Source organism: Ranitomeya variabilis, chromosome 5 (genome assembly GCF_051348905.1).
Source record: "Ranitomeya variabilis isolate aRanVar5 chromosome 5, aRanVar5.hap1, whole genome shotgun sequence".
Taxonomy (NCBI): Eukaryota; Metazoa; Chordata; class Amphibia; order Anura; family Dendrobatidae; genus Ranitomeya; species Ranitomeya variabilis.
Window position 1 is genome coordinate 75,207,443 of NC_135236.1, and position 27,974 is coordinate 75,235,416.

Sequence of the window (27,974 nt, forward strand, 5' to 3'; positions counted from 1 at the left end):
CACAAACCACATGAACAGTATGTACGTGTCTTGCGTTGTTTTATTGTCTGCTATCCTTAAGCTGTAAATTCAATAAAGAAAAGTTGATGAGGAACAAAAAAACTAAAACATTCTCCTCCCTTTAGATCCCATATGGATCCATGAGCTATTCCATAATTCCACTGATGGGACCATATCCCTCAGTAGGTGCCACGCTGAAGACCCGGGGGAAATCAGCTGGACGATAGATGGAAGAGACCTGCTGGACCAACGCTGGCTGAGCCCTGATAACCGGACACTGACTATTCCGTACAATGATACTGGCGTCATCACGGTCTCTAATCTAGTCAGTGCAGATAATAAATCTATTACTGTAATAAGAGGTAAGGCCTGAGGATAAACTCCACACAATCTAAATGCAAGTCCAAAAGCAAGTGGTATTGGAAATAGAGAATCTTTCTAATATATGTTTCCTCCCCAGACCTTAATGGAGAATCTGGTCATTTGGGTCACATCTTGGGTTTGAATATAATCAGAGTGATATGGGGCCACTGCGGAGATGAGCCCAATATGGGAGCGCTCAGTCTTCCTAGAAACATCAGTACCATATATATCCTCCTGACCCCATCAGGTAAGAGTATGGTGCGTCTGATACTTCTGGAGTAGAGTATCTGTATACAGCTCACATTCTACCTATATGTTTTTATGATGACACTTAGTCACAGGCGAACCTTGATATTAAGAAAAAACTTCAATTCTACAGGTGCTTCTCACAAAATTAGAATAATGTCAAAGTTAATTTATTTCAGTTCTTCAATACAAAAAGTGAAACTCATATATTAAATAGAGCCATTACACACAGTAATTTATTTCAAGTGTTTATTTCTGTTAATGTTGATGATTATGGCTTACAGCCAGTGAAAACCTAAAAGTCATTATCCCAGTAAATTAGAAAACTTTATAACACCAGCTTGCAAAATGATTTTAAAATCCGAAATGTTGGCCTACTGAAATGTATGTTCAGTAAATGCAGTCAATACTTGGTCGGGGCTCCTTTTGCATTAATTACCGCATCAATGTGGTTGGCATGGAGGTGATCAGCCTGTGGCCCTGCTGAGGGGTTATGGAAGCCCAGGTTGCTTTGGTAGCAGCCTTCAGCTCGTCTGCATTGTTGGGTCTGGTGTCTCATCTTCCTCTTGATAATACCCCATAGATGCTCTGTAGGGTTAAGGTCAGGTGAGTTTGCTGGCCAATCAAGCACAGTGATACTGTTGTTTGTAAACCAGGTATTGGTACTTTTGGCAGTGTGGACAGGCGCCAAGTCCTGCTGGAGAATGACATTTCCATCTCCAGAAAGCTTGTCAGCAGAGGGAAACATGAAGGGCTCTAAAATTTCCTGGTAGACGGCTGCGCTGACTGTGGTCTTGATAAAACACAGTGGATCTACACCAGCAGATGACATGGCTCCCCAAATCATCACTGATTGTGGAAACTTCACAATAGACCTCAAGCAGCTTGGATTGTGGCCTCTCCACTCTCCCTCCAGATTCTGGGACCTTGGTTTCCAAATGAAATGCAAAATTCACTTTCATCTGGAAACAACACCTTGGACCACTGACAACAGTCCAGTTCTTTTTCTCCTTGGCCCAGGTAAGACGCTTCTGGCGTTGTCTATTGGTCATGAGTGGCTTGACACAAGGAATGCGACACTTGTAGCCCATGTCCTGGATACGTCTGTGTGTGGTGGCTCTTGAAGCAGTGACTCCAGCAGCAGTCCACTCCTTGTGAATCTCCCTCAGATTTCTGAATGGCCTTTTCTTAACAATCCTTTAAAGGCTGCCGTTATCCCGGTTGCTTGTGCACCTTTTTCTACCACACTTTTTCCTTCCATATGCTTGGATACAGCACTCTGAACAGCCAGCTTCATTATTTTTACATTTTCCTTTTGTAAAGAAATACATTACCCCCACCCCCTTAAAGACGATTCCAAGAGCAAACAATATAGTGACCATATTTACTTTTTCAGACAGTTGACTATAAACGTAACACCACAGTTTCATAAACTGGTATAACCTTAAAAAGTTCTATCCAACCACGGCTGCCATAGTTTGTGGAACAACTGTAACGTGTTCCTCTTGATGAAAATGCTCTTTTCCAATAGGATTAAATGAACAGTTTCAGTAACAAATTCCCATCTGGAAGGAGGCTCTTCTCTAATCCATTATTTTCTATTCGCCACGACAGCACCCACTGAGAGAGGGGATCCGCCCCTGGGAACAGGAAACCTACAGAGAGATAAAAGGGGCGGCCCCCCCTCGCTCCTCAGTTGGTTTCCTGTTCCTAGACGGGAACCCACAGAGAAGACTCTATGGAGTTGCTATCAAGAGGAAGACCCGCCTGGACTGCCGCCTGTACGACTCTGCTGAGCGGCAGGGGCTCCAGAGCGGGTAAACAGAGACGGGGGGATGATCCTGTGGACCCCTCATCTGCTGAAGCCATCAACAGTCTCCCTGCTGGGACACTGTTGTATGAGGCCACCGATGTTGCGGAGCGGCACCTACCTCGTCCAGCCCGGGGTCCGGGGCAGGTAGGAAGATATGCTCCTGGTGGAGCTGCGGTAGGCTGGCGTCTCCCCGGGGGTTTTTTTTTGTTCCCCTCCTGGTCCCTCCAGAGTGAAGCTAACAGGGCTGCAGGTACAGCGCTAGAGCGTCTTCCAGCGTGTAGCAGAGACGCCGGCGCATGCGCAGTAGCAGCGGCGTCCCGGAAATGCTTGGTTCAACTTCCGGGGTCGCGGGGGCAGCCTGGGCTCGTCTATGGGCGCAGCGGTTGCCGGTAATTACTGCAAGCATCTGCGGCTGGAGAAGGAGACTGCGGGCCACACACCTGGGATAATCGCTGATCTCCTCTGTTGATCAGGTATAAAAAAAAAAAAAAAAAAAAGGGGAGTGCTTTCTCAGCTGTGAGGCACAGGCGGTGCTATATAAGGCAGTTTAGAGCTCTCCTGGTTGCGCAACATGTCGTCCCAGGAGGATATCGAGCGCCCACTGGAGGATTTAATCCTGCCTAGTGGTGATGCCAAAGAGAAAGGCAGTGGACACTCAAAGAGGAGTGACTCCACTGAGAAATCGGTGAAAAAGTCAGGCCGCTCTGCACCAAAAGCTGATCGTACAACCCGGCAGACGGTATTTAACCTTACTCCTGGGTAAATGTGTAGCTGGCTTTATGGGGGCTAATGGTAGTTTCTCCTGCTTCTATCTTATAGGGTAAGCGGACGGAGAAATCTAGGCACAAGCAGTGTGCGATGTGTAATGAGCCCCTGCCGGACTCCTATATTAACCCCTTCACCCCCGGAGCTTTTTCCGTTTTTCCATTTTCGTTTTTCGCTACCCTCCTTCCCAGAGCCATAACTTTTTTATTTTTCCGTCAATTTGGCCATGTGAGGGCTTATTTTTTGCGGGACGAGTTGTACTTTTGAACAACATCATTGGTTTTAGCATGTCGTGTACTAGAAAACGGGAAAAAAATTCCAAGTGCAGTGAAATTGCAAAAAAAGTGCAATCCCACACTTGTTTTTTGCTTGCCTATTTTGCTAGGTTCACTAAATGCTAAAACTGACCTGCCATTATGATTCTCCAGGTCACTACGAGTTTATAGACACCTAACATGACTAGGTTATTTTTCACCTAAGTGGTGAAAAAAAATTCCAAACTTTGCAAAAAACAAAACAAAACAAAATTGCGCCATTTTCCGATACTCGTAGCGTCTCCATTTTTCGTGATCTGGGGTCAGGTGAGGGCTTATTTTTTGCGTGCCGAGCTGGCGTTTTTAATGATAGCATTTTGGTGTAGATACGTTCTTTTGATCGCCCGTTATTGCATTTTAATGCAATGTCGTGGCGACCAAAAAAACGTAAATCTGGCGTTTCGAATTTTTTTCTCATTACGCCATTTAGCGATCAGGTTAATGCTTTTTTTTTATTGATAGATCGGGCGATTCTGAACGCGGCGATACCAAATATGTGTAGGTTGGGGTTTTTTTTTATTGATTTATTTTGATTGGGGCGAAAGGGGGGTGATTTAAACTTTTATATTTTTTTTATTTTTTTCACATTTTTAAAAACTTTTTTTTTTTACTTTTGCCATGCTTCAATAGCCTCCATGGGAGGCTAGAAGCAGGCACAGCCCGATCGGCTCTGCTATGCAGCAGTGATCATAAGATCGCTGCTACACAGCAGAAATGCAGGTGTGCTGTGAGCGCCGACCACAGGGGGGCGCTCACAGCCACCGGCAATCAGTAACCATAGAGGTCTCAAGGACCTCTATGGTTACCTTCCTGACACATCGCCGACCCCCGATCATGTGACGGGGGTCGGCGATGCGCTCATATCCGGCCGCACGGCCGGATGCGGTAGTTAAATGCCGCTGTCTGCGCTTGACAGCGGCATTTAACTAGTTAATAGCGGCGGGTGATCGCGATTTCACCCGCCGCTATTGCGCGCACATGTCAGCTGTAAAAAACAGCTGACATGTCGCGACTTTGATGTGCGCTCACCGCCGGAGCGCACATCAAAGCGGGGGTCCCGACATGTGACGTACTATACCGTCACATGTCGGGAAGGGGTTAAAAGATTATGTCAGAGTTGCATAGATTACACCTTGCAGCAGGAGAGTTCGGTCAGGATGAAGGAGATTCGTCTCATGATAAGGGAAGAACTTCAGTCCTTGGGTAGTAGTCCGGCGGTGAATGTGGGGAAAAGAACCAGGAAGGCGCCTTCTCCTGCAGCAGACACGTCAGCAGAAAGTGGGGAGGTCAGCTCAGACGTTTCTCAAAGATCGGGCTCCTCGGATGACGAGGATTACGTCTGTTTCCCTACAGACAGTGTAAATAGTCTGATTAAGTCAGTGAGGGGTACTATGGGAGTATCAGAGTCTAAAGAACCTCAGACACCTCAGGACGCTATGTTTGCTGGTCTTTCGCAAAAGAAAGGCCATGTATTTCCAGTGAATCAGGCCATCAAGGACCTGGTTAAACGGGAATGGAATAAAGGACAAAAAGGGTTTGTGCCAGTCTCATGTAAAAGGAGATACCCCTTCGATGATGAGGACTTGACCACTTGGTCCAAAGTACCTAAAGTGGATGCGGCTGTGGCATCCACCTCCCGCCGTTCCTCCCTGCCAGTCGAAGATGCAGGTTCATTATCAGATCCTATGGACAGGAAATCTGACACAATACTTAAAAAGTCATGGGAGGCCTGTGTAACTGCCTTTAAACCTGCAATTGCAGCCACATCTACTAGCAGGTCTATGCTAGTTTGGCTCGACCAGCTGGACCAAAACATTAAGGCCGGAGTATCCAGGGAAAAATTGCGCTCCGCTATTCCTTTAATTAAGGGGGCTGCGGCATTTATTTCTGATGCCTCTATTGACTCACTCCGTCTAGCGGCCAGAACGGCCAGTCTTACTAACACGGCTCGTAGAGCCTTATGGCTAAAAAACTGGAAAGGAGATGCCCAGTCCAGGTCCAAATTGTGTGCCATACCCTGTCAGGGTGAGTACCTCTTCGGAACAGTGTTAGACGAAATACTCACTAAGGCGGGTGAAAGGAAGAAGGGGTTCCCTAATCCCTTTATTCCTTCTTACAGAAGGGCGTTCAGGAAGCCACCATTCGGCAAGAAGGGAGGCTTTAAAGACCGATGGAATAATAATAAGGAATTCAAACAAAAAGGAAATCTATTCAATAAACGTCCCTTTAAGCCAGCGGATAAATTCCGTTGACCCGGTTCTGCCAGTGGGAGCTAGACTTCTACACTTTGCAGAGCAATGGAAGGAAATAACGGTCAATCCGTGGGCCATCAATTTAGTTTCTTCAGGCCTCGCTTTAGATTTCATCCAAACACCTCCGGATTCCTTCCTTCTTACATCCTTAAAATCTAGGCCTCAGCAGGAGGCCCTTGAAACGGAAATTAAATCCCTCATATCCAAACACGTATTAATAAAAGTACCACCATCCCAGATAGGGAAGGGCTTCTACTCCCCCTTATTTCTAATTTCTAAGGCCGCTTTCACATTTGCGGTTGTGTCCGCAGCGTTTCTTCCGCAAATATCTGCATGCGTTGTGTATTCCTATCTTTAACATTATCGACGCATGCGTTTTTCTATGTTCGCGTTTTGCCGCGTTTGACGACGCATGCGTCGTCTAGCCGTCTGCGTCTTGGCGCGGAAATGCAACATGTAGTAATTTTTAGAGGCGTCAATTTGCCGCCTGGAAATGCATGCGGCTGATTGCGCAAGGTTTGCGCCCAAAAAACGCATTGTAGTCTATGTAAACGCATGCGTTTTCCAGTACATGCGTTTGCTTGCGTTTGCCGACGCATGCGTCTCAATTGAGAAAAACATGTCTAGACACTGATAAGCCACCCCCCACATAGAAGGTGATAAAGGGAGGAAGTGGACATTTGCAGGTCACTAGTCAGCAGACTGCCTTGCAGACGAGACGCCCCACAGCCCCTTGGATCAGCAAACAAGCCTCAGAACTATGTGAGTATATCCTATCCAAAGCATTTCTTTTCTATAATCTGTGTCTATGTGCCCTAATTTCTGTCATTCCTTTCTTTCTGCACACATCAGAATGTCTTCTGCTTCTGATGAGGAAACGCCTGGGCCTGCACAAGGGGAACATGTCAGCGAAGTGAGTATTCACCTCCTCAGATTGGTAAGTATTCACTGTCACATCTACACATATGACAATGTATATTTTCCCTTTTTCAGACCACTTCTTCTACAGCGGAAGACACTGAGCAGGAGACTGGGCAGGAGCAGCGTAGTCACGGCCGGGCAACACGGCGGCATCGTGTAAGTATAGCTGGCTGAATGTGTATTGTATCCTCACTTTATAATTCTGGAATCTTCATTTCTTTCTACTTCTCTCTTTCTTTCCCTTTGGCTTCAGCACCAGTGTTTTTTTTTATTTCAATATTCATGCCATTCCTCTGATTCTGTTTTCTGTCTTCCGTATGTGAATGCCTCCAATATTAATGTCCTTTTTGTTGTTAGGTTCCAGAGGAGGATGAGGACCTAATTGAGAATGAACACCTCATCTCCCTGGTTCACGAGCGAGTCGCATTGTGGGACACCAGGGATCCACTGCACGCCAACAATGTGACGATCCGGAGGCTTTGGAATGAGGTGGCCGCAGCGTTGTGGGATGGCTGGGCCAATGCCCCGGCTCGGGTCCGTTCTGCATTTGGTAAGTATCGCAATGCAGTGTGATGTAGTCAATACCTTGGCCATGCTCACACAACTGTGTATGATGTCAGAAAGTCATTACTTTTTCACAGCACATACAGTTGTGTGACCATGGTCAAAAGACCATTGTCCTAACTATTATGTTTTGTTTTGCCAACAGTGTCAAAAGTGAAAACACGTTGGAGATCGATGAAGGACCGCTTCAACAAGGACCTGCGCCAAGAGAGCCGGCTTCCAAGTGGTTCTGCAGCAAGGATACGCAAATACAAGTACCACCGCATCCTTGCGTTTTTGAGACCAGTCCTTGCACGAAGAACGTAAGTATATTGGTTAAAAAAGAAAAAAAAATGGTGTATAATGCAATTTGTTGTTGGTCATTATTTCCCATCAGTATTTGTAATCCGAAACCTTGATTGATTGATAGATGCAGCAGTGGGGTACGTGTTCTTTGAATACTTTCCCTCACATAGTTCCTCTCCAGGTTTTGGCATACCAATACTGATTTGAAATACTGATCAAATACTGAGAGTGTGATGGCAGCCTGCACAACAGATCTATACTCAGCAAGTTAGGTGTCAGAAATAATGAATTCAGGATGCCAATGGCTCATCAATTCATTTTTCCTGACACTTGTCCTGGTGAGTATACAGGTGGCTTGTATGTCCTCTGTCGTCAATTCGTATTTCCCATCAGTATTTGTAATCCGAAACCTTGATTGATTGATAGATGCAGCAGTGGGGTACGTGTTCTTTGAATACTTTCCCTCACATAGTTCCTCTCCAGGTTTTGGCATACCAATACTGATTTGAAATACTGATCAAATACTGAGAGTGTGATGGCAGCCTGCACAACAGATCTATACTCAGCAAGTTAGGTGTCAGAAATAATGAATTCAGGATGCCAATGGCTCATCAATTCATTTTTCCTGACACTTGTCCTGGTGAGTATACAGGTGGCTTGTATGTCCTCTGTCGTCAATTCGTATTTCCCATCAGTATTTGTAATCCGAAACCTTGATTGATTGATAGATGCAGCAGTGGGGTACGTGTTCTTTGAATACTTTCCCTCACATAGTTCCTCTCCAGGTTTTGGCTTACCAATACCTTGTATAGAGATATGGCTTGTATTGCCTCCATCGTCTCTTCATAGTTTACATCAGTTTTTGTAATCCCCAAGGACTGGTCGATGCATGCAGAAGTATAGCATGTTGTTTTATGAAACTTTTATTCCTACTGTTGAACTCCTGGCTTGAAAATTCTGATGTAAAATTCACTACAAATAGTAGTGTGACCTTTCCCTATCTGAATGTGTATCTAACTGTTCAGTTATCTTTTTGTAAATGTTTTGTAATATTTTTTTTTTTTTTTTCCGCAGCACTTGGAGCTCCACTGTTGGCCCAGGTTCTGGAGCGGTCCTTCATCAGTCAGCCACGGACCCGTCCCAGCCATCCTCCAGCGCTGCAGCAAGTGGGCCTGCCACACAACCTGGAGACCAGGAAGCTGGTCCATCAGATGTTCCCCTTCCCCAGTCCTCTGCCTCTAGCCAATTTTTTATGGGCTCCTCCCGGCAGCGGCAGAGGGCCGCGGACAGGTCACTCATGCCCGAGTTTTTGCACTTGAGCTCGGTCTTCCATGAGGGACTCAAGGCGATGGGTGACCGACTGGATACTGCCATTAGTCATATGAGCACATGTATCCAGGAGGTAACCACAGCCCTTGCCCAAGTGAAAGCCGACCTCCAGAGGCCAGCACATCATTTTTTTAATCAGATAGAACAGGGCATGTCGGAACACCTTAGTCCTGAGCTCCAGATTACTATTATGCAGGCCTGCAATGCTGCTTACGTGCAGGCTATGCAGCAGAGTCGGTATTTTCAGCAGACAGTGGGGGCATTTCCAACAGTGCCCACACTGTCACGCTTTACATCAATGCCGACATCTGCTGCATACCACTGCACGGCCACCTCCATTCCAAACACTTCCGGACCGTATTATAGCACCACCACCATGCCCAGTGCAGTGGGTCAGCCCACCGCCACCACCATGACAACTGCTGCTCCTGCTTGGCCCTCCTCCACTGCCACCAGCATGCTGCCGCCGCCGGACCCTGCCCTGGTGTTTCCTTGCACCACCACTACCAGACTGCCGCCGCCGGACCCTGCCCTGGTGTTTCCTGGCACCACCACTACCAGACTGCCATTGCCGGACACTGCCCTGGCGTTCTCTGGCACCACCACTACCAGACTGCCGTTGCCGGACCCTGCCCTGGCGTTCTCTGGCACCACCACTACCAGACTGCCGTTGCCGGACCCTGCCCTGGCGTTCTCTGGCACCACCACTACCAGACTGCCGTTGCCGGACCCTGCCCTGGCGTTCTCTGGCACCACCACTACCAGACTGCCGTTGACGGACCCTGCCCTGGCGTTCTCTGGCACCACCACTACCAGACTGCCGTTGCCGGACCCTGCCCTGGCGTTCTCTGGCACCACCACTACCAGACTGCCATTGCCGGACACTGCCCTGGCGTTCTCTGGCACCACCACTACCAGACTGCCATTGCCGGACCCTGCCCTGGCGTTTCCTGGCACCACCACCACCAGACTGCCGTTGACGGACCCTGCCCTGGCGTTCCCTGCCACCACGACAACGTGCCCGCGCAAAACAAGAAAGGGGAAAGGCAAAAAAAAACAAAAAACCATAGCTATCCCTCCCCCCTCACCTCCCAATGTGTCTGTAATGTCTGGTTTGTCTCACCCTTCCAGTGTGTCTCAACCCTCTCATGTGTCTAGCCCTATCCCTGAATATCCTGACCCCAGTAGTTTCATAGCGCCTTCTCCTGCCACCCCTATGTCGGCTACAGTAATAAGCCAGACCTCACTACTCAACACCCCACAATATCGGCACTCAACCCCAAGCAGGCGCAGTTAATTTTTTGGTTTGTGTGTGTTTAATAAACCTGTGTTTTTTGCCCCAATAAGGTTTGGTTAATTGTGTATTTCGCCACCGTCACCACACAGCCTGCGCCAATAACAAATTATGCGTCAAACACATTTTTGGGGGCCACCTCCAACCTCCAGTACCTACTTAGCAGAACACTGAAGCTTGGTGTGTTTGGTTGAGAGATATGAGGTTGCCCCCAAAAATAACACTTGTATTTTCTCCAAAAACAGTTCTTTCTGTTTACTCCGTGACTTTTGGTCGCACACAGAAGACAAAATGGTGGTAATACACAGCACAACTATACTCAACAGGTCCTTTCTTATCCGAAACATTATTTATGACCCCTGACCTGCTGATTTTCGAAATGCATTGTATTACCTCCATTTTATCTTATTGGTACATATACATATATTTCACACAAAGTGAAGGAACAATGTACATGGCATATCTATACTCACCCGGACAAGTGTCAGGAAAAATGAATTCAAGAGCAAATAGCATCATGAATTCATTAGTTCAGACACGTGACTTGATGACTATAGATCTCTGGTGTAGGCTGCCATCACACTGTCAGTATTCGCTCTGTATTTTACAGCACTATTTGTAAGCCTAAACCTGGAGTGGAACTATGTGAGGAAAAGTACATTAAACAGATATGCACCACTAAAAGCATTTAACTACCGCTCCTGGTTTAGGCTTACAAATACTGATGTTAAGTACTGGACAAATACTGCGACAATAACGGACATCGTCTATACAGTCTGCGGCAAAAAGCTAATGGTGAACCAAGACAGGACTCACGTCAACAACCTAAGCCCAAAAACCCAAAGTGGTTTGTTAAGGAAATAGATAGGAGACATGGTGAAGAAAGTAAAACACAATTATTTTATTTGAAAAAACATTAACATTCCAAACATAAATTTGCAGACCCGAAACCAGCAGTACATTTTACACCATATTGTCCTGCCATGGCACACGTCCAATGTCAGAATCAAAAAACGCTGCAAATTGGTCCCGCATGTGGCCTACTTCAACTGTTGACCGCAGCGGATGATGACGGTAATCAGGCAAAGGGTTGGCAACAGGTTCATCAAGTTCTATGGTGTGTCGCTCCTTAGCCAGAATGAAATTGTGGAGAACCACACAGGCTTTAACTACCTCATCCACTGTCTCCATTTTTAGATTTATTGCAGTTGCTAGAATGCGCCATTTGGACACCATAATCCCAAAGGCACACTCTACTGTTCTGCGTGCCCTGGTTAGTCTGTAGTTGTAGATCCGTTTTGTGCGGTTCAAGTCCCGACTTGAATAGGGCTTCAGGAGATTTTCACTCATCTGAAAGGCCTCATCCCCAACCATTACAAATGGCAGCGGTGGGCCTTGAGTGTAGGGGAGTGGTCGTGGCTGTGGGAAATTAAAGTTTTTGCCATAAACACGTCGGCCCATATCAGAGGTTTTAAAAGTCTGTGAATCGTTGCCACGGCCAAAAGCACCAATGTCCACAGCAATGAAGCGACAGTCCGCATCGGCTATTGCCATAAGAACTACAGAAAAATATTTTTTGTAGTTGAAGAACTGTGATCCCGTTCTGGCTGGTTTGGTAATCCGGATGTGCTTCCCATCCACCGCACCCAAACAGTTGGGAAAATCACAAACAGTCCAAAATTTGTCAGCAATTTCTTTCCACATGTCCTCCGTGGGTATGGGTATAAATTCCTCACGGAGAATGGTCCATAAAGCCCGGCAGGTTTCAAAAACAATTCCGGAGAGCGTGGAAATCCCAAGGCGGTACTGGAAATGAAGGGATGACAAGCTCTCTCCAGTTGCAAGAAATCTGTAGTAAGAATAAATAATTTACAAAATAGGCAAAAAAACATCAGACCTGCAAAAAATTTTGGTTAGCTTTTGTTTAGAATTATTACGTACCTTAAGGTAACCAGGAGACGTTCCGCTGGTGGAATGGCTCTACGGAGCTGTGTGTCCTGTCTCCGGATGGCTCCTTGGACACGATCAAGCAAATCCCGGAAAGAGTCTTGTGACATCCTGGTATATTCTGGGAATTTTTCTGGGTTCTCATTGAGCTCGCCATACAGGGTGTGATATGTACCACGGCTCTCCCGCAGTTCTACAATGGGGTGTTGCCAAAACCGCCTACGCCTTGTCCTTCTCTGTCTTTCCCGGTTTCGGTGTTGCTCCCAAGCAAACGCACATGCCAGAAAAATCTTGATGCTCAGATCCAGTTTAAAGTAATAGCTATCCATGTGAAGATCCATCTTCTCACAGGACACAGGAGCAAAATCTGAAGATTTCAGCTGTCCTAGGGTCTATATATAGATTTCACATAATACACGCCCTCTGTAGTCCCATTGGCTGGTTCTTGCATCTAGAATTTTTCTCTGGTGAAATTTTGCGCCATGCGCACAAAAAACGCAAACGCATAGAAAACGCAAGCAAAAGCATGTAAACGCTGCGTTTTAATGACGCATGCGGTAACCGTAAGCGTTTTAAAAACGCTGCGTTTACACGCGTTTTCATGCGTTTTTCGTGTCCTTCCGTTTGCGGATTAAACGCTGCAGATTCAAACGCTAATGTGAAAGTAGCCTAAGCCGGACGGCTCTTTCAGAACCATAATCAATTTGAGAAAATTAAATTCCTTTATAAAACCCAGAACATTTAAAATGGAATCTATTCATTCAGCTATTAAAAATTTGTTTCCAAATTGTTACATGGTAGTATTGGATCTTAAGGATGCTTACTACCATCTCCCCATACACCAGTTACACCAAAAATTTCTCCGGGTAGCAGTGGTTATAGAGGGGCAGGTCTGTCACCTACAATACCGGGCTATGCCATTTGGGTTATCCATGGCTCCAAGGGTTTTTACCAAATTACTATCAGAGGTAATGTCCTTCCTACGAGTAAGGGACACACTAGTAATTCCGTATCTAGATGACCTGTTGATTGTAGGTAGAGATTCCCTACAGTGTGAGAGGAGGTTGGGGGAAGTAGTATTTTCTTTGCAAAAACTGGGCTGGATTATAAACTGGGAAAAATCCAGGCTCCAGCCTGTGACATGTCAGAAATTTCTGGGGCTCCTATTGGACTCAGTTGACCAGATATGTAGGCTTCCTGATGAGAAAAAGACCACCATAATACATAAAGTGAGTATAGCCATCAGTAAGCGTAGTATGTCATTGAGGAATGCCATGTCTTTATTAGGTTCCCTGACTTCTTGTCTTCCCGCAGTCCAATGGGCGCAATTCCACACTAGACAGCTACAGAAATTTGTATTACAAGAGGACATTAGGAGGGAAGGAAAGCTGGATGACACAGTCGTTCTAACGTCAGATGTAATACACTCCCTTGCATGGTGGTTAGATTGGGGCAATCTATCTAAGGGAGTTTTATGGGTTATCACTTCATCCACTAACGTTACCACGGACGCTAGTCCCGATGGCTGGGGAGCACACTTTCAGGATCAGGTAGCCCAGGGTCTCTGGTCTTATGCAGAGCTTGAGAATTCCTCTAATGTAAAAGAGTTGAAGGCTATATTTTATTCCCTGCTCCACTTTCTCCCTCAGCTGAGAGGCTCTCATACAAGGGTCTTCTCCGACAACACAACCGCAGTGGCCTATCTGAACCGTCAAGGAGGTACTCGGTCAGAAAATCTTATGGGAGTTGCTTCAGACATCATGGAGCTAGCCGAAGGTCACCTACTATCCTTGTCGGCAGTTCATATCAGAGGCATAGACAATCTTCGTGCAGACTTCCTCAGCCGCCACACTCTGCATCAGGGGGAATGGATGCTCAACAGGAAAGTGTTCAAGTTGATAACAGCCAAATGGGGTGTACCCCAGATAGACTTGTTCTCCACACGAGCAAACCGTCAGGTGAGGATGTTCGCCTCTCTATGCAGAGAGGACAATCCAGACATATTCGATGCCCTCCATATAACATGGGCATTCGACCTAGCCTATGCATTCCCTCCATGGAATCTACTGCCAGTGGTCATAAGAAAGATAAGGGAAGAAGGAGCAAGAGTCCTTCTGATCGCCCCATTCTGGCCCAAGAGGCCATGGTTTTCGTGGCTCAGAGCGATGTCAATTTCAGACCCCTGGATTCTGCCTCAGACCAAAGACCTTCTATCTCAGGGGCCGTTCCTACATCCTCAAGTAAAAGGAATGAACTTGACTGTCTGGAATTTGAGAGGCAATTACTAGAGCTTAGAGGGTTCTCAAGGGGGTTAATAAATACCCTCATGAGGAGTAGGAAGCCTTCCACTACCAGTATTTATGTTAGGATTTGGAAGAAATTTCTTGAATTCCATACTGCACAACTCTCTTCGGAAGTTCCTATATTCTCAATATTAGAATTTCTACAGAAGGGTCTGGACTTGGGACTCTCGGTTAGCACATTAAAGGTCCAAATTTCGGCTCTAGGAGCTCTGTTTAATTCTGATGTTGCAGGCAATAGATGGATATCTAGGTTTATTTCTGCTTGCGAGAGATCAAGACCTATTAAGGTACCACAGATTCCACAGTGGGATCTGACGTTAGTCCTGGATGCATTGACACAAAGCCCTTTTGAGCCTCTTCAGACAGCCTCTTTGAAGCATGTCTCATTAAAGACGATATTACTAGTGGCATTAGTATCTGCCAGAAGGGTGAGTGATCTCCATGCCTTATCAGTAGATCCTCCATTCCTGTCAGTGACTTCTGACAGAATAGTTTTAAAGACAGATCCATGTTATCTCCCTAAAGTAGCCACTAGTTTTCATAGGTCTCAGGAGATCTTGTTACCTACCTTTTATGAGAACCACTCGACTCCAGAAGAAGCTAGGCTTCATACCCTAGACGTTAAAAGAGCTATTCTAACATATATAGAAAGAACTAGGGACTGGAGGGAGAGTAGGTCTCTCTTTGTGTCTTTCCAGGGGAAAAACAAAGGATCCAGAGTCACAAAGTGCACACTGTCGCGCTGGATCCGGGATGCTATAATCTTGGCGTACAAATCTAAGGGAAGAGATCCTCCTCTGCATATCGGAGCACACTCCACTAGGGCCGTGTCGACTTCCTGGGCAGAAAGAGCGAACGTGCCAATACACCTTATATGTAAGGCTGCAACTTGGTCTTCGCCTAATACCTTCTATAAGCACTATAGACTAGACCTATCTGCTGCTTCTGATCTAACCTTTGGGGTATCGGTTCTCGGCTCAGTTAACCCACCCAATCTATAATCTCTGTAAATCTCTCAGTGGGTGCTGTCGTGGCGAATAGAAAATATCGGATTACGTACCGGTAATGCTCTTTTATAGAGCCCACGACAGCACCCATTCGATTCCCTCCCTTTTCTTTATTTAGTTACACGTGGTGTCTTATAGGGAGATGTATATAATAGAGTAAGATGATATGATGTTGTAAATATGTATATATAACTAAACCTGTTAAACTAAAAAACCTGGCGGCGGTTCCTCCTTATTCTCTGTAAAACAACTGAGGAGCGAGGGGGGGCCGCCCCTTTTATCTCTCTGTAGGTTTCCTGTTCCTAGGGGCGGATCCCCTCTCTCAGTGGGTGCTGTCGTGGGCTCTATAAAAGAGCATTACCGGTACGTAATCCGATATTTTGCAATCCATTTTCTTGCGACAAACCGTATTCTAGCAATTGCAATTTTAGTAGTACTGTCCGTTGTTTCCTCTATAAAACCCAAAATACATACTAACGGGTCTCTAGGGACCACACATCCATACACCACTCCCATACGATTCAGCACTAGGACAACTCCAGAGCATATGTAGCATACCTGCCTGAGATTGTGAACACCTTGGGAAGTCTGAGTTGGATTTAGTCCCGCTTTGAACAACATATCAGGGGTACGATACACCCTATGTATCACATATAAATGTGATAATCTCCCGGGTTCACTCATAGAGAACTTGGGTATATACTCTAGGATAGAATCCCAGCTATCATAATCTATCTCCCCCAGATCTGTCTCCCACTTCCTTTTAGCATTGATAGGATGGTCTCTCAAAAAAGCATGTAACAGGTCCCCATATACTACCGCTATTGCCCCCTTTGTACCGCTATCTTTAAGAATAAACTCTAGCAGAATATCCATGTGTATCTCTATGGGTCTTCTTCAGCCATCTTATTTAGCAATGACCTTTTGTGGCTTACCCTCCTTGTGGAGAGTGTCATTGACTGCCTTCTGGACATCTGTCAAGTCAGCAGTCTTCCCCATGATTGTGGAACCTACTGAAACAAAGGAACCTTTTTAAATGCTTAGGAAGCCTTTACAGGTGTTTTTGTTAATTTTTCTAATTTACTGAGATAATGACTTTTGGGTTTTCATTGGCTGGAAGCCATAACCATCAACATTAACAGAAATAAACACTTAAAATAGATAACTCTGTTTGCAATGACTCTATATAATGAGTTTCACTTGTGTTTTTATTTTTCATCAAGTAGAACAATGAACTTATGCCAAACTTGTCCCACGAACAAAGTACACTTGAATTAATAGATCTTACAACACAATATTGGAATACTATAATGTTATGCAAGAGCAGTAAAAAGCATATGTCCTAATTTCAATAAGTAATAACAAAGGATAAAAAAACTTGAAAAAATGTATTATCTGTAAGATGCAAACAAAAGTGCCCCCAAACACTGCATGACACCCCATAGTGAATTCTGCCAAAGTATCCTGCACATGCACAGTATGATGACCCTACTGTACGCACCTTCCGTCAATCACCCCCGACGAAGAATGGTGACCCGAACAGTGATCCTGGTACAGCCCTCCGTACAGTATAACGGCCACAAAAAGTGCTCAATACAGAATGTGGCCTTACTTGCTTTCCATACAGTGTCATGGCCCCACATAGTGCCCCGTACAGTATAATGGGCCGCACATAAAAAAAAAAAAATCACCTCTGCCTGTTTCCTTCTGTTATGGTCTCTTCTTGGGGTCTTCAGATCCTCTGCACATCTCTGTACAGCACGTGTGTTGTAATGACGTCACGGGCCAAATATACTTGGGGAGGGGAAAAAAAAGCCTAAAAACTAAATGAGAAAACACCCTGCAGTAAATCAATAGCAATAGTGCATGACAATTACATGGGGTACTTGGTTAACATAATTTTGATAAACTTAAAAGCCATCCCACCTAGTCAAGGTGATCCCCTATGGAGTGTTGTAATGACTCTATCGCGCTGAGATGTCAGACGCAGGGGAGGAATGATAGGAGAGGGAACATCAGCTGATTCTCCATCCTCCATCATTGCTTTCAACTGTATCAACATCTAGGAAGCTGATATAGTTGAAAGTACAATGCCAGGTGGGGGACCGGCCTGGAGTTGGAGGCCAAATATGCTCGCCCTGCGTGCCAGGTTTTGACACGTGATACAGTGGCTTGCAAAAGTATTCCCCCCCTTGGCATTTTTTCTCTCTCCAAACCCCTCCACTCCTAAAGTCATTACTTTGTAGAGCCTCCTTTTGTGGTAACTACAGCTGCAAGTCACTTTGGATAAGTCTCTCTGAGCTTTCTACATCTTGCAACTGGGATTTTTGCCCATTCATCAAGGCAAAACTGCTTCAGCTCCATCAAGTTAGATGGTTTCCGCTGAACAGCAATCTTCAAGTCTGACCACAGATTCCCAAATTGCATTAAGGTCTGGGCTTTCACTAGGCCACTCCAAAACATTACCATGTTTTCCCTTAAACCACTTGAGTGGTGTTTTAGCAGTAGGCTTCGGGTAATTGTTTTGTTGGAACGTGAACCTCCATCGCAGTCTCAAATCACTGACAGACTGAAGCAGGTTTTGCTCAAGAATATTCCTGTATTTCGCACAATCCATCTTCCCCTGGACTCTAAGCATTTTCACTGGCCCTGCAGCCAAAATATATCCCCACAGCATGATGCTGCCACCACCATGTTTCACTGTGAGAATTGTGTTCTTGGAGTGATGAGCTGTGTTGGTTTGGCGCCAGACATGGCATTTACTTTGGTGGCCAAAAATTCAATTTTGGTCTTTTCTGACCACAGCACGTTTTGCCATACATTTGGGGAATCTCCTACATGTATTTTGTCAAACACAGAACAAGCCTTACACACGCAATTTTCTGCCTTCTCTTCCATAACGGCCACCTCTGTGGCGCATACGGTTTTATTGTGAGCATATGGACAGATAATCCAGTCTCAACTTGCAAACTCTGCAGCTCCTTCAGGGTTACCTTTTTGATCTCTGTGCTACCTCCTGATGCCATCTCAGCACGGGCTGAGAGTTTTGGTGGATGGCCCTCTGTAGGCAGGTTTGTTGTGGCACCATGTTCTTTGTATTTGATGATTGATTTGATGGTGCTCCGGGGGATCATCAGAGATTTGGGATATTTTTTTTATAACCCAACCTTGTACTTGTACTTCTCAACAACTTTGTCCCTGACTTGTTTGGAGATCTCCTTGGTCTTCATGGTGTTTGGTTAGTGGTTCCTCTTGTTAATGTTGTTGCAGCCTCTGTGGCCTTTCAGAGAAGGTAAAGTGTATATACTGACAGACGTGTGACACTTAGATTGCACACAGTGACTTATGAAGGGAATTGCTTGCACCAGAAATTTTTAAAGGCTTCATCGCAAAAAAGGTGAATGCATATGCACATGCAAATTTTTAGTTATTTGATCCCATAAATGTAGTTTGCTTATATTTTCACTTCAACAGCTTAGGCTACTTTCACAGTAGCGCGTGCACTGCACGTCGCAATGCGTCGATGTGGAGAAAAAACGCATCCTGCAAAGTTGTCTGCAGGATGCGTTTTTTTCCCCATAGACTAACATTACCGACGCATTGCGACGCAGTGTGACGGTTGCGCCATGTAACTTTTTTTGTGCGTCGGGACCGCCATTTTCGACCGCGCATGCGCGCCTGGAACTCTGCCCCCTCCTACCCGTACCTTACAATGAAGCAGCGGAAGCATCTTAAGACTGCTTCCGCTGCCCACGTTGGGCATTTTTGTCACAGTATGCGTCGGTACGTTGGGCCGATGCAGCGCGACGGCCCCGTACCGACGCTAGTGTGAAAGCAGCCTTAGACTATTTAGTGCTGATGCATCACACACAAATCAGATTACAAAAATATTTAGACATAGGTAAAAAGCCAAGGGGGGTGAATAATTTTGCAAGCCACTGTACATAACAAACAATTTTAACCCATTGTCCCCCTATTTCCTCTTACATTGTAAGCTTGTGAGCTGTTGAGCTAGGTGATGCTTTGCATTATCTTTATTGTGTGTGTGTGTACAAATCCTTGCTTAATTATAAAGGGCTGTGGAATATGTTGGCGCTATGGAAATAAAATGATGTGCTGTTGCTTTCCCGTTGTCACCAGATTTTCTTGTCTTTTCTTACGTTTTCCCCAGTGGATATAAGGTACATCTATATATTTTGCTTTTATGTACTTTTATTTTAGTTTGTGCCATGCTAGAAATGTAATCTGTCACAACAACACATGGACTGTTGGTAGAGTTAAGGTACCGTCACACTAAGCGACGCTGCAGCGATAGACAACGATGCCGATCGCTGCAGTGTCGCTGTTTGATCGCTGGAGAGCTGTCACACAGACCGCTCTCCAGCGACCAACGATGCCGAGGTCCCCGGGTAACCAGGGTAAACATCGGGTTGCTAAGCGCAGGGCCGCGCTTAGTAACCCGATGTTTACCCTGGTTACCAGCGTAAAATGTAAAAAAAACAAACAGTACATACTTACATTCGCGTCCCCCGGCGTCCGCTTCCTGCACTCTGAGCGCCGGCCCTAACAGCAGAGCGGTGACGTCACCGCTGTGCTGTACTTTCACTTTCACTTTACGGCGCTCAGTCAGTGTGGGAAGCGGACGCCGGGGGACGCGAATGTGAGTATGTACTGTTTGTTTTTTTTACATTTTACACTAGTAACCAGGGTAAACATCGGGTTACTAAGCGTGGCCCTGCGCTTAGTAACCCGATGTTTACCCTGGTTACCAGTGTAAAACATCGCTGGTATCGTTGCTTTTGGTGTCAAACCTGACGATAAATGCCGGTCTGACGACCAAATAAAGTTCTGAACTTTGTTCAACGACCAGCGACATCACAGCAGGATCCTGATCGCTGCTGCCTGTCAAACACAACGATATCGCTATCCAGGACGCTGCAACGTCACGGATCGCTAGCGATATCGTTTAGTGTGAAGGTACCTTTACAGGGAATCTGTCAATAGGATCAACCCTCCTAAGCAGTCTATATGGGCCTGTAGGTCATAAGAAGCTGAATGAAATGATACCTTCATATCTGCAATGTGATGCTTTATTCCAGAGAAATCCACATTTTTCCTATAATGTAAATTAACTTTTAGGATATATGGGCCGGACATAGATCTCCCAGAGTGTCTGCCTCCAGGGCTTATTTTAAATGAAAGGGGAATTGTCAGTATAATACGGGTAATAACTGGCAGTCCGCTCTTACAATCACACACAGATGGAAGCAATGGATCAGAACGAACACAGCACATCAGAGCTGAACTTTGTCTCATTGCAAACTCATTAGCAGCACTCCTCTCACAGTGCTCAGCCCCCATCTCACAGACAGCCGGTATGGGGAGGAGGGCAGAACAGCAGAGCGGACAGCCGTAGCAGAGGACAAGTGCTGCAAATGTTTGTAATGAGACAAACTTCAGTTCTGCTGTACTGTTGGCTCTGATCTCCTTGCAGAGCTATGTCTGATTATGAGAACAGACTGTCAATCATTACATGTCTCACACTGGTAATGCACCTTTCATTTACAAGAAGCTCTGGAGGCAGATTCTTGAGGAGATCTATGTCCGGCCCACAGATCTTAACAGCTTATTTAAATATTAAGAAAAATGTGGATTTCTCTGGAATAAGACATCTGACCGCAAATATTACGGTATCCTTCTCTTCAGGGCATGTCCCCTGTGTATGACCGGGTAGCTTGGTGACTTGCCTGCCTGCAGCGGTCGGTGTACCGTATGTAGTGGTTGTGCTTTCCTGTCCTGCTGCAGATCTCATCCATACAATGAAGAGTAATGATGTTCTCTTATTTGACAGATGAGACGCGTGAACCTCTTTGGAAACACCTCGCCTGGGTTGCCGTACCTTTGGTTCTCATCTTGGTGTTTGGCAGCTTTTATGTGATTTATCAGGTAAGTTATTCTTCAATTGTCGCTTTACTTGGCTCATGCTTTCAGCTCCTGTATCAAGTAAGGCCCCTGCAAATTCAGTAAAGGGAAGGACTCCCCATTTATGAGCCTGAGTGATCTTATAAGATTGGGTGGAAAAGGAGACCATCTACTGCCAGCTATACCGGCTTTATGTAGAGCAAAACATCCCGCTCCTCCTTAAAGGGCCACTGTCACCCCCCTCCCCCCTCACTCCCCAGCTTGGCCAGCTCCTCTGCCGTCCTTTGGAGGCCCCGCCCCGCACTGTGTTATGCATTATGCACAGTGCGGGGCGGGGATTCCAAAGGTTCCACCTATACAGAATATTCCGTGTAATGGCTGATACCAGAGAACAAAAGACATCCACAGAACACCAGGATGGATCTGCTGCACAGCAAATAGCTGTAGGACCTGCGGTGACGTCACTGCCATGTGATTGCCCTAATCACATGGCAGTGACATCATCGCAGGTCCTGCAGCTATTTGCTGTGCAGCAGATCCATCCTGGTGTTCTGTGGATGTCTTTTGTTCTCTGGTATCAGCCATTACACAGAATATTCTGTATAGGTGAAACATAAATATATACTGATAAGAAGACGTTTTCTGGGGATTCCAAAGGTGGCTGGCCGCAATGCCCGCGCAGGAAGATGTGAGTGACGGCAGAGGAGCTGGCCAAGCTGGGGAGTGAGGACCCGCCTACCTGGCTAGAGACAGGAATTGTGGCTAAGTATAAAAACGCTTTATTTGGGGAATACTTGAACCTAAAACTAAAAGAGCCACCTTGTTAGAATGCAGCATTACTGCTGCACAAGGTGGCTCTTTTAGTTTATAACGGCTGGAGGGGGGTGACAGTGGCCCTTTAAGACACTGAAAATCCTCTGCAGCCCGGTGCGTCTAGTCTGCAAGCGACTCACCACAGCTCTACATACAGTATGAAACCAAGAAGAAACCTGACTACAGGCCGCCCCGAAGTACAAACAGTCTGTCTCTATGATGAGGAACATGATTGTGCTTCGGGGCGGCCTGTGGTCAGGTCTTTCCTTGGTTCCTCTGGCTTAGAGCAGGAAGATAAGACTCTGCCTACAGTCCCGCCCCAAAGCACGAGACTCTTATTAGCTGAAAACTTCTAACCCTGATTACACAAGAACCACAAGACGGATTTCTTCACCCCTGGTATTTTAACCCCTTCGTGACGGAACTTTTTCATTTTTTGCGTGCGTTTTTCGCTCCCCTTCTTCCCAGAACCATAACTTTTTTTTTTTTTTGTCAATATGGCCATATGAGGGCTGTTTTTTTGTGGGACAAGTTGTACTATTGAACGACACCATTGGTTTTACCAAGTCATGTACTCAAACACAGGAAAAAAAATTCGAAGTGTGGTGAAATTGCAAAAAAAAGGGCAATTGCAACTGTTTTTTGGATTATTTTTTTTTTTTTTACCATGTTAACCAAGGGCTAAAACTGAGCTGCCATTATGATTCTCCAGGTCATTACGTGTTCATAGGTGAAAAAGAACCTAGACATGTTTGGTGTCTAAGTGGTGAAAAAAAAATTCAAACTTTGTAAAAAAAAATAAAAATAAATAAATAATAAATTGCGCCATTTTCTGATACTCGTAGCACCTTAATTTTTCGTGATCTGTGGTTGGGTGAGGGCTTATTTTTTGTGTGCCGAGCTGACATTTTTAATGATGCCATTTTGGTGCAGATATGTTTTGGTCGCCCGTTATTGCATTTTAATGTAATCTTGCGGTGACCACAAAAACTTAATTCTGGTGTTTTGACTTTTATCTCACTGCGCTGTTTAGCGATCAGGTTAATTCTTTTTTTTTCTTGTTTTTTATTGATCGGGCGATTCTGAACACGGCGATACCAAATATATGTAGGTTTGCTTGTTTTTTATTATTATTTTGAATGGGGTGAAAGGGGGGTGATTTTAACTTTTTTATTTTTTTTTATATTTTGAAAAACTTTTTTTTACTTTATGCATGCTTCAATAGTCTCCATGGGAAGCTAGAAGCTGCCACAACCTGATCGCCTCTGCTACATACACGGGATGATCAGATCGCCTGTATACAACAGATTTACTCACTTGGTATGAGTGCCGACCAATGGGTGGCACTCGCAGCAATCCAGCAGTGACAACCATATGTGGCTGTCATGCCAACCTACTGGTGACCCGTAGCGTTTGACAGCGGCATTTCATGGGTTAATAGCCCCTGGTTGATCACGATTCCACCCGCTGCTGTTCCGAGCTCATGTCAGCTGTCATGTCAGACACGTAGGACCCAGCAGATTTCAGACCACCTTGTCGTTGGTTGCTGGGCATGCATGAATTGGCCAAACTATTTGCTTAGGAGTCTTTTCCTAGTATCCAGAAACAGTAATGCTATTCATATATGAAATAATTCATATTGACATGCTTTAGCACTACAGCGTGAATCTTTTGTTTGATATAGGCCAGTTTCTTTAATTGGAAAACACCACATAAAAAGGTATTAATATGATGAGAATAACATTTCTGTTCGACATTCATTTGGCTTTTTTTTTTCTTTGCAGCGCAGGAGAGCAAATCGTCAATTACTGCAGAACCAAGGGCAAGGCTTGCCTTTTTTAGCAAATGGTTCAGCTTAAGAGCGCAATGATGGTTTCCTCTACATCTAGTGAAGAGATCTTATATGATCAGCGACATTGTGACTCCTTGTGTAAGTGCTGGTGAAAGGGAGCTGTGAGAATCAATCCTAGGACAACCAAGCCTTATGATCAATGAACTGCTAAATCTAATGGTCACTGCTCCCTGCGGATTCTCCTGGATCTCTCTGCAGCATCCGACAGTGGATCACCAGCTCCTCCTCACTATGCTCCGCTCTATTATTATTATTATTTATTTATATAGCACCATTAATTCCATGGTGCTGTACATGAGAAAGGGGTTACATACAGGGTTATAGATATCATTTACAGTAAACAGGTTTACAGTGACAGACTGGTACAGAGGGGAGAGGATAAAGATCCATGTGTCCGCCGCCCCCCCACCCCCTGTGCGCCCCCCCGCTGGTCAGAAAATACTTACTCGCTCCTTCCTGGTCTGGCCGCGCCTCCTACTGTATGCGGTCACGTGGGGCCGATCATTTACAATCATGAATAGTCGGCTCCGCCCCTATGGGAGGTGGAGCCACATATTCATGACTGTAAATGATCGGGCCCACGTGACCGCATGCAGGAGAAGCCGCGGCCAGACCAGGAAGGAGCGACAGCCGACGGGGGACCCGGGTAAGTATTTTCTGACCAGCGGGGGGGCGCACAGGGGGTGGGGGGGCGGCGGACACCTAAATCTTTATTTTTAACACTATTCTTCATATTTTCTCTGCAGCAAACGCTACTGCAGAGAGGATATGAATCGCAGCTTCAGCACCATGCAGAGTGGGTACCACACGCTCCGTGTGGTACCCACTCGCCATACGGGCGGCACACGTGTGCCTCACGTATGGCCTCCGTGAGTTCCCAGGCACACGGACACGGATAACTCCGGTACCGATTTATTCCGGTACCGGAATTATCTGGACGTGTGGGACAGCCCTTAGGCTGTAGGCTTTCCTGAAGGGATAGGTTTTCAGGTTCCGTCTGAAGGATCCGAGGGTGGTGGATAATCGGACGTGTTGAGGCATGGAATTCCAGAGGATGGGGGATATTCGGGAGAAATCTTGGAGGCGATATATAGATATGGGATCGATAGATAGAAGGAATGAGATAGAGGGAATTAGATAGATAGAAGGAATGAGATAGATAGATAGAAGGAATGAAATAGATAGAAGGAATGAGATATAGATAGATATATAGATATATATGGGATAAATAGATAGATAGAAGGAACCAGAGACAGATAGATATGAGATAGATATATAGATAGATATGGGATAGACAGATAGAAGGAATGAGATAGATAGATAGAAGGAATGAGATAGATTCAAAGGGAAAATAAACTCCAAGCAAATGCGGCGCCAAGAACCCCAGGATTCCCTGAATGCATCCACCTCCAGCGAAAAATGGCAACAAAAATTCACCCACTTACTCAAGACAAAAAAAGGAAAAAAAATAAACCAAATTTTTAAAATACAGTACAACGCGTCTCGGCCGCTATCCCCACACTGCAGCCTTCATCAGGTAGCAAAAAAACAAAAACAAAACATACATACAATAAGCACTATAAAGTGATCTTTTTTTGCTACCTGATGAAGGCTGCACCGCGAAAACAGCAGCCGAAACACGCTGCACTGTATTCCAAAAACACCCTAAAAACATAATTTACTTTATTTTTTTTCCTTTTATTGTCTTCAGAAAACAAATGAATTTCTATCAACATTCCTCACTGGAAGTGGATGCACCCAAAAAATCCCAAGGCTCTCCGTGCCACATCCGCCCGGAGTCTATTTTCCCTTTGAATTCGCCACCTATGTGGATCTGAAGCAGGATCAACACATAGTTCTCCAAAGTGAGCTGCACACCTTATTGGATTATAAAACATACGGAGAAAAGTTGCCTAAAGAATTGATTCCTTGAGAATCTCAACGTGCATTTCTTACCGACTGAAGGTGAGGATAACCACAACTAAAAGAATTTTTTTTTACTGTTGGTAAAAACATATTATGCTCAGAGGAAGGGCCGCACTCGTCTCTTTTTTTTTCCCTCTTTCCCTAAACCAGGGTATTTCTATAGACAGATAGAAGGAATGAGATAGATAGATAGATAGATAGATAGATAGATAGATAGATAGATAGATAGATAGATATGGGATAGATAGATAGAAACGTGCGTTGGGGACGGTGGCACCTTTGAGCGCCAGGTACCGCTCAGGTATGTTTACAGGTCATCTTAATTTACAATTTTCTTCTTGCTCCTTTTACAGTTGTGGCATACAGCCTTTCTGTGGTTATTATGTTCTGGTTTTGGTTTGTCCTGGGACTTTATAATGATTGGTAAAATTCTTGGTATAATGTGTATACATACCAGTTGGAGCAACTACGGTAGATTTTTTCTTATATGTTTCTGAGGGTACCTGTCTCATTTAAGTTGCCACCTTGTCTTGGCTCACTTTTGTCACATCCCTATTAAGTTTTTTCTGTTTGCCATTTCTACATATTTATGAATAAAATTTAGATTATTTTATGACTGGTTGCTTTGGTGCCTATTTTCATATATGATTTCTATAGATAGATATGCAAATTAGGCTCAGATATACCTCTCTAAAATGTTCAGATAGCCTAGAAAGGTCCCACAAGTCTATGGGAGTAGGAAAATACCATAAAGCCAATAAGAACACGTCCATGAAAAAAATCAGTGACACAAACTATATTAAAATATATATTTTTATTAAACATACAGTGGGTACGGAAAGTATTCAGACCCCTTTAAATTGCATTTTAATTTAATTGCAGCCGTTTGGTAAATGAAAAAAAAGTTCATTTTTTTCTCATTAATGTACACTCTGCACCCCATCTTGACTGAAAAAAAAAAAAACAAATGTAGAAATGATTGCAAATTTTATTAAAAGAGAAAAAAGAGAACTGTATATGTATGTAACGAACAAAATATAAAAAAGATCTACTGCAAAAACTGAAAGTCACTGATAAGCACTTATTATTATTATTATTATTATTATTATGTATTATTATAGCGTCATTTATTCCATGGCGCGTTACAAGAGGGCTCACAATTTGCAATATGCACCTATTTTGTAGGATAATCCATGCCAATCAGATAACAAAAAAAATAGTAATATACACACACACACACACACACACACACACACACACACACACTTGCTAATTCATGATTAAGTATATAAAGTGACAAGTATAAGAAAGCAATCTCTTAATATTTATCTATACGTCGGGCAAGAAGACATCTGTCACATCACAAATATTTACCCCGTAGTTGCTTCTTCAGAGAGCGGGTGTCTGAAGAAGCAACTGTGCGAAACATACGTTGGAGGCCAAGTCCTGGTAAATAATGTAAGACTTAATGTATTCTGCTTAATATGTATAGCAATGCCTAATGTATATTTATCAACCGGGTCATTTGTTCTTGGACATGTTTTCCTTTTTTTTCATGCACTTTGTGATGAAATGACTCCTGGTGCTAAATATAATGCATTTGTGATGTTATAGATGTCTTGATGCCTGGTGTATAGACAAATATTTAGAGATTACTTTCTTACACAGGCGGTATACATCGCACCCTGCACTTTATTTTTATTTATTTACATATACTGTACTTGCCTCTATAGATATACTTGACATATGTAATAGATGTCACTGTCACTTTATATGCCTTACTTGTGTGTGTATATTATTTACGGTATTTTGATCTGATTGGCATTTTATATTCGTCCACCAGGTGGAGATATTGTGCAGGAACGTATTTTATGCTCGAACCTGACAAAGTTGCACTTTTGAATTCCAATGTACATGTATCCTAATGTTTTCATGGCCTAGTCATTGATTATCTTGCAAAATTACCAGTGACTTTATCAGTTTTTGCAGTAGATCCCCGCCCCCTTTTTTTTTTTTTTTATCCTCTTTATATTCTCTTAATCTGTACAGCTGCTACAC

General features: G+C 44.6%; 2 protein-coding genes across 7 annotated transcripts in view; both read left to right on the forward strand.

Moving 5' to 3' along the window:
• LOC143774562 (uncharacterized) overlaps nt 1–24,382 on the forward strand; it is an 85,891-nt gene extending 61,509 nt beyond the window's left edge. For 2 of the 4 annotated variants that reach the window (XR_013215553.1, XR_013215554.1), the window contains 4 exons: nt 126–362; nt 461–610; nt 13,743–15,766; nt 21,255–21,349. Coding sequence is in view for 1 of the 4 variants with exons in the window: in XM_077262283.1 (XP_077118398.1) it covers nt 126–362; nt 461–610; nt 21,255–21,349; nt 23,923–23,997 (557 nt within the window). In the remaining 3 variants the exon portion in view is untranslated. Of the gene's footprint in view, nt 1–125; nt 363–460; nt 611–9,639; nt 15,767–21,254; nt 21,350–23,922 lie in introns of those variants that run through there. The other 2 variants (XM_077262283.1, XR_013215555.1) reach the window with 2 other exon arrangements.
• LOC143773318 (uncharacterized) lies at nt 4,505–7,755 on the forward strand. Of its 3 annotated transcripts, XM_077260797.1 has the most exons (4): nt 4,505–6,515; nt 6,606–6,666; nt 6,747–6,830; nt 7,032–7,755. In XM_077260797.1, exons 2-4 carry the CDS (start codon nt 6,607–6,609, stop codon nt 7,245–7,247), a joined length of 360 nt encoding a protein of 119 aa, XP_077116912.1. In that variant the 5' UTR covers nt 4,505–6,515; nt 6,606; the 3' UTR covers nt 7,248–7,755. The 3 variants fall into 2 exon arrangements, 2 of the variants coding, with proteins under 2 accessions (XP_077116912.1, XP_077116911.1); XR_013215140.1 differs by having other exon boundaries at nt 4,505–6,666.
• Nucleotides 24,383–27,974: the final 3,592 nt, after the last annotated feature.

Coding starts and splice junctions, on each gene's coding strand:
- LOC143773318 (XM_077260796.1), top strand. CDS start 6,562: ATGTGCCCTAATTTCTGTCATTCCTTTCTTTCTGCACACATCAGAATG. Junction 6,667..6,746: donor AAGGGGAACATGTCAGCGAA/GTGAGTATTCAC, acceptor TCCCTTTTTCAG/ACCACTTCTTCTACAGCGGA. Junction 6,831..7,031: donor GGGCAACACGGCGGCATCGT/GTAAGTATAGCT, acceptor TTTTGTTGTTAG/GTTCCAGAGGAGGATGAGGA.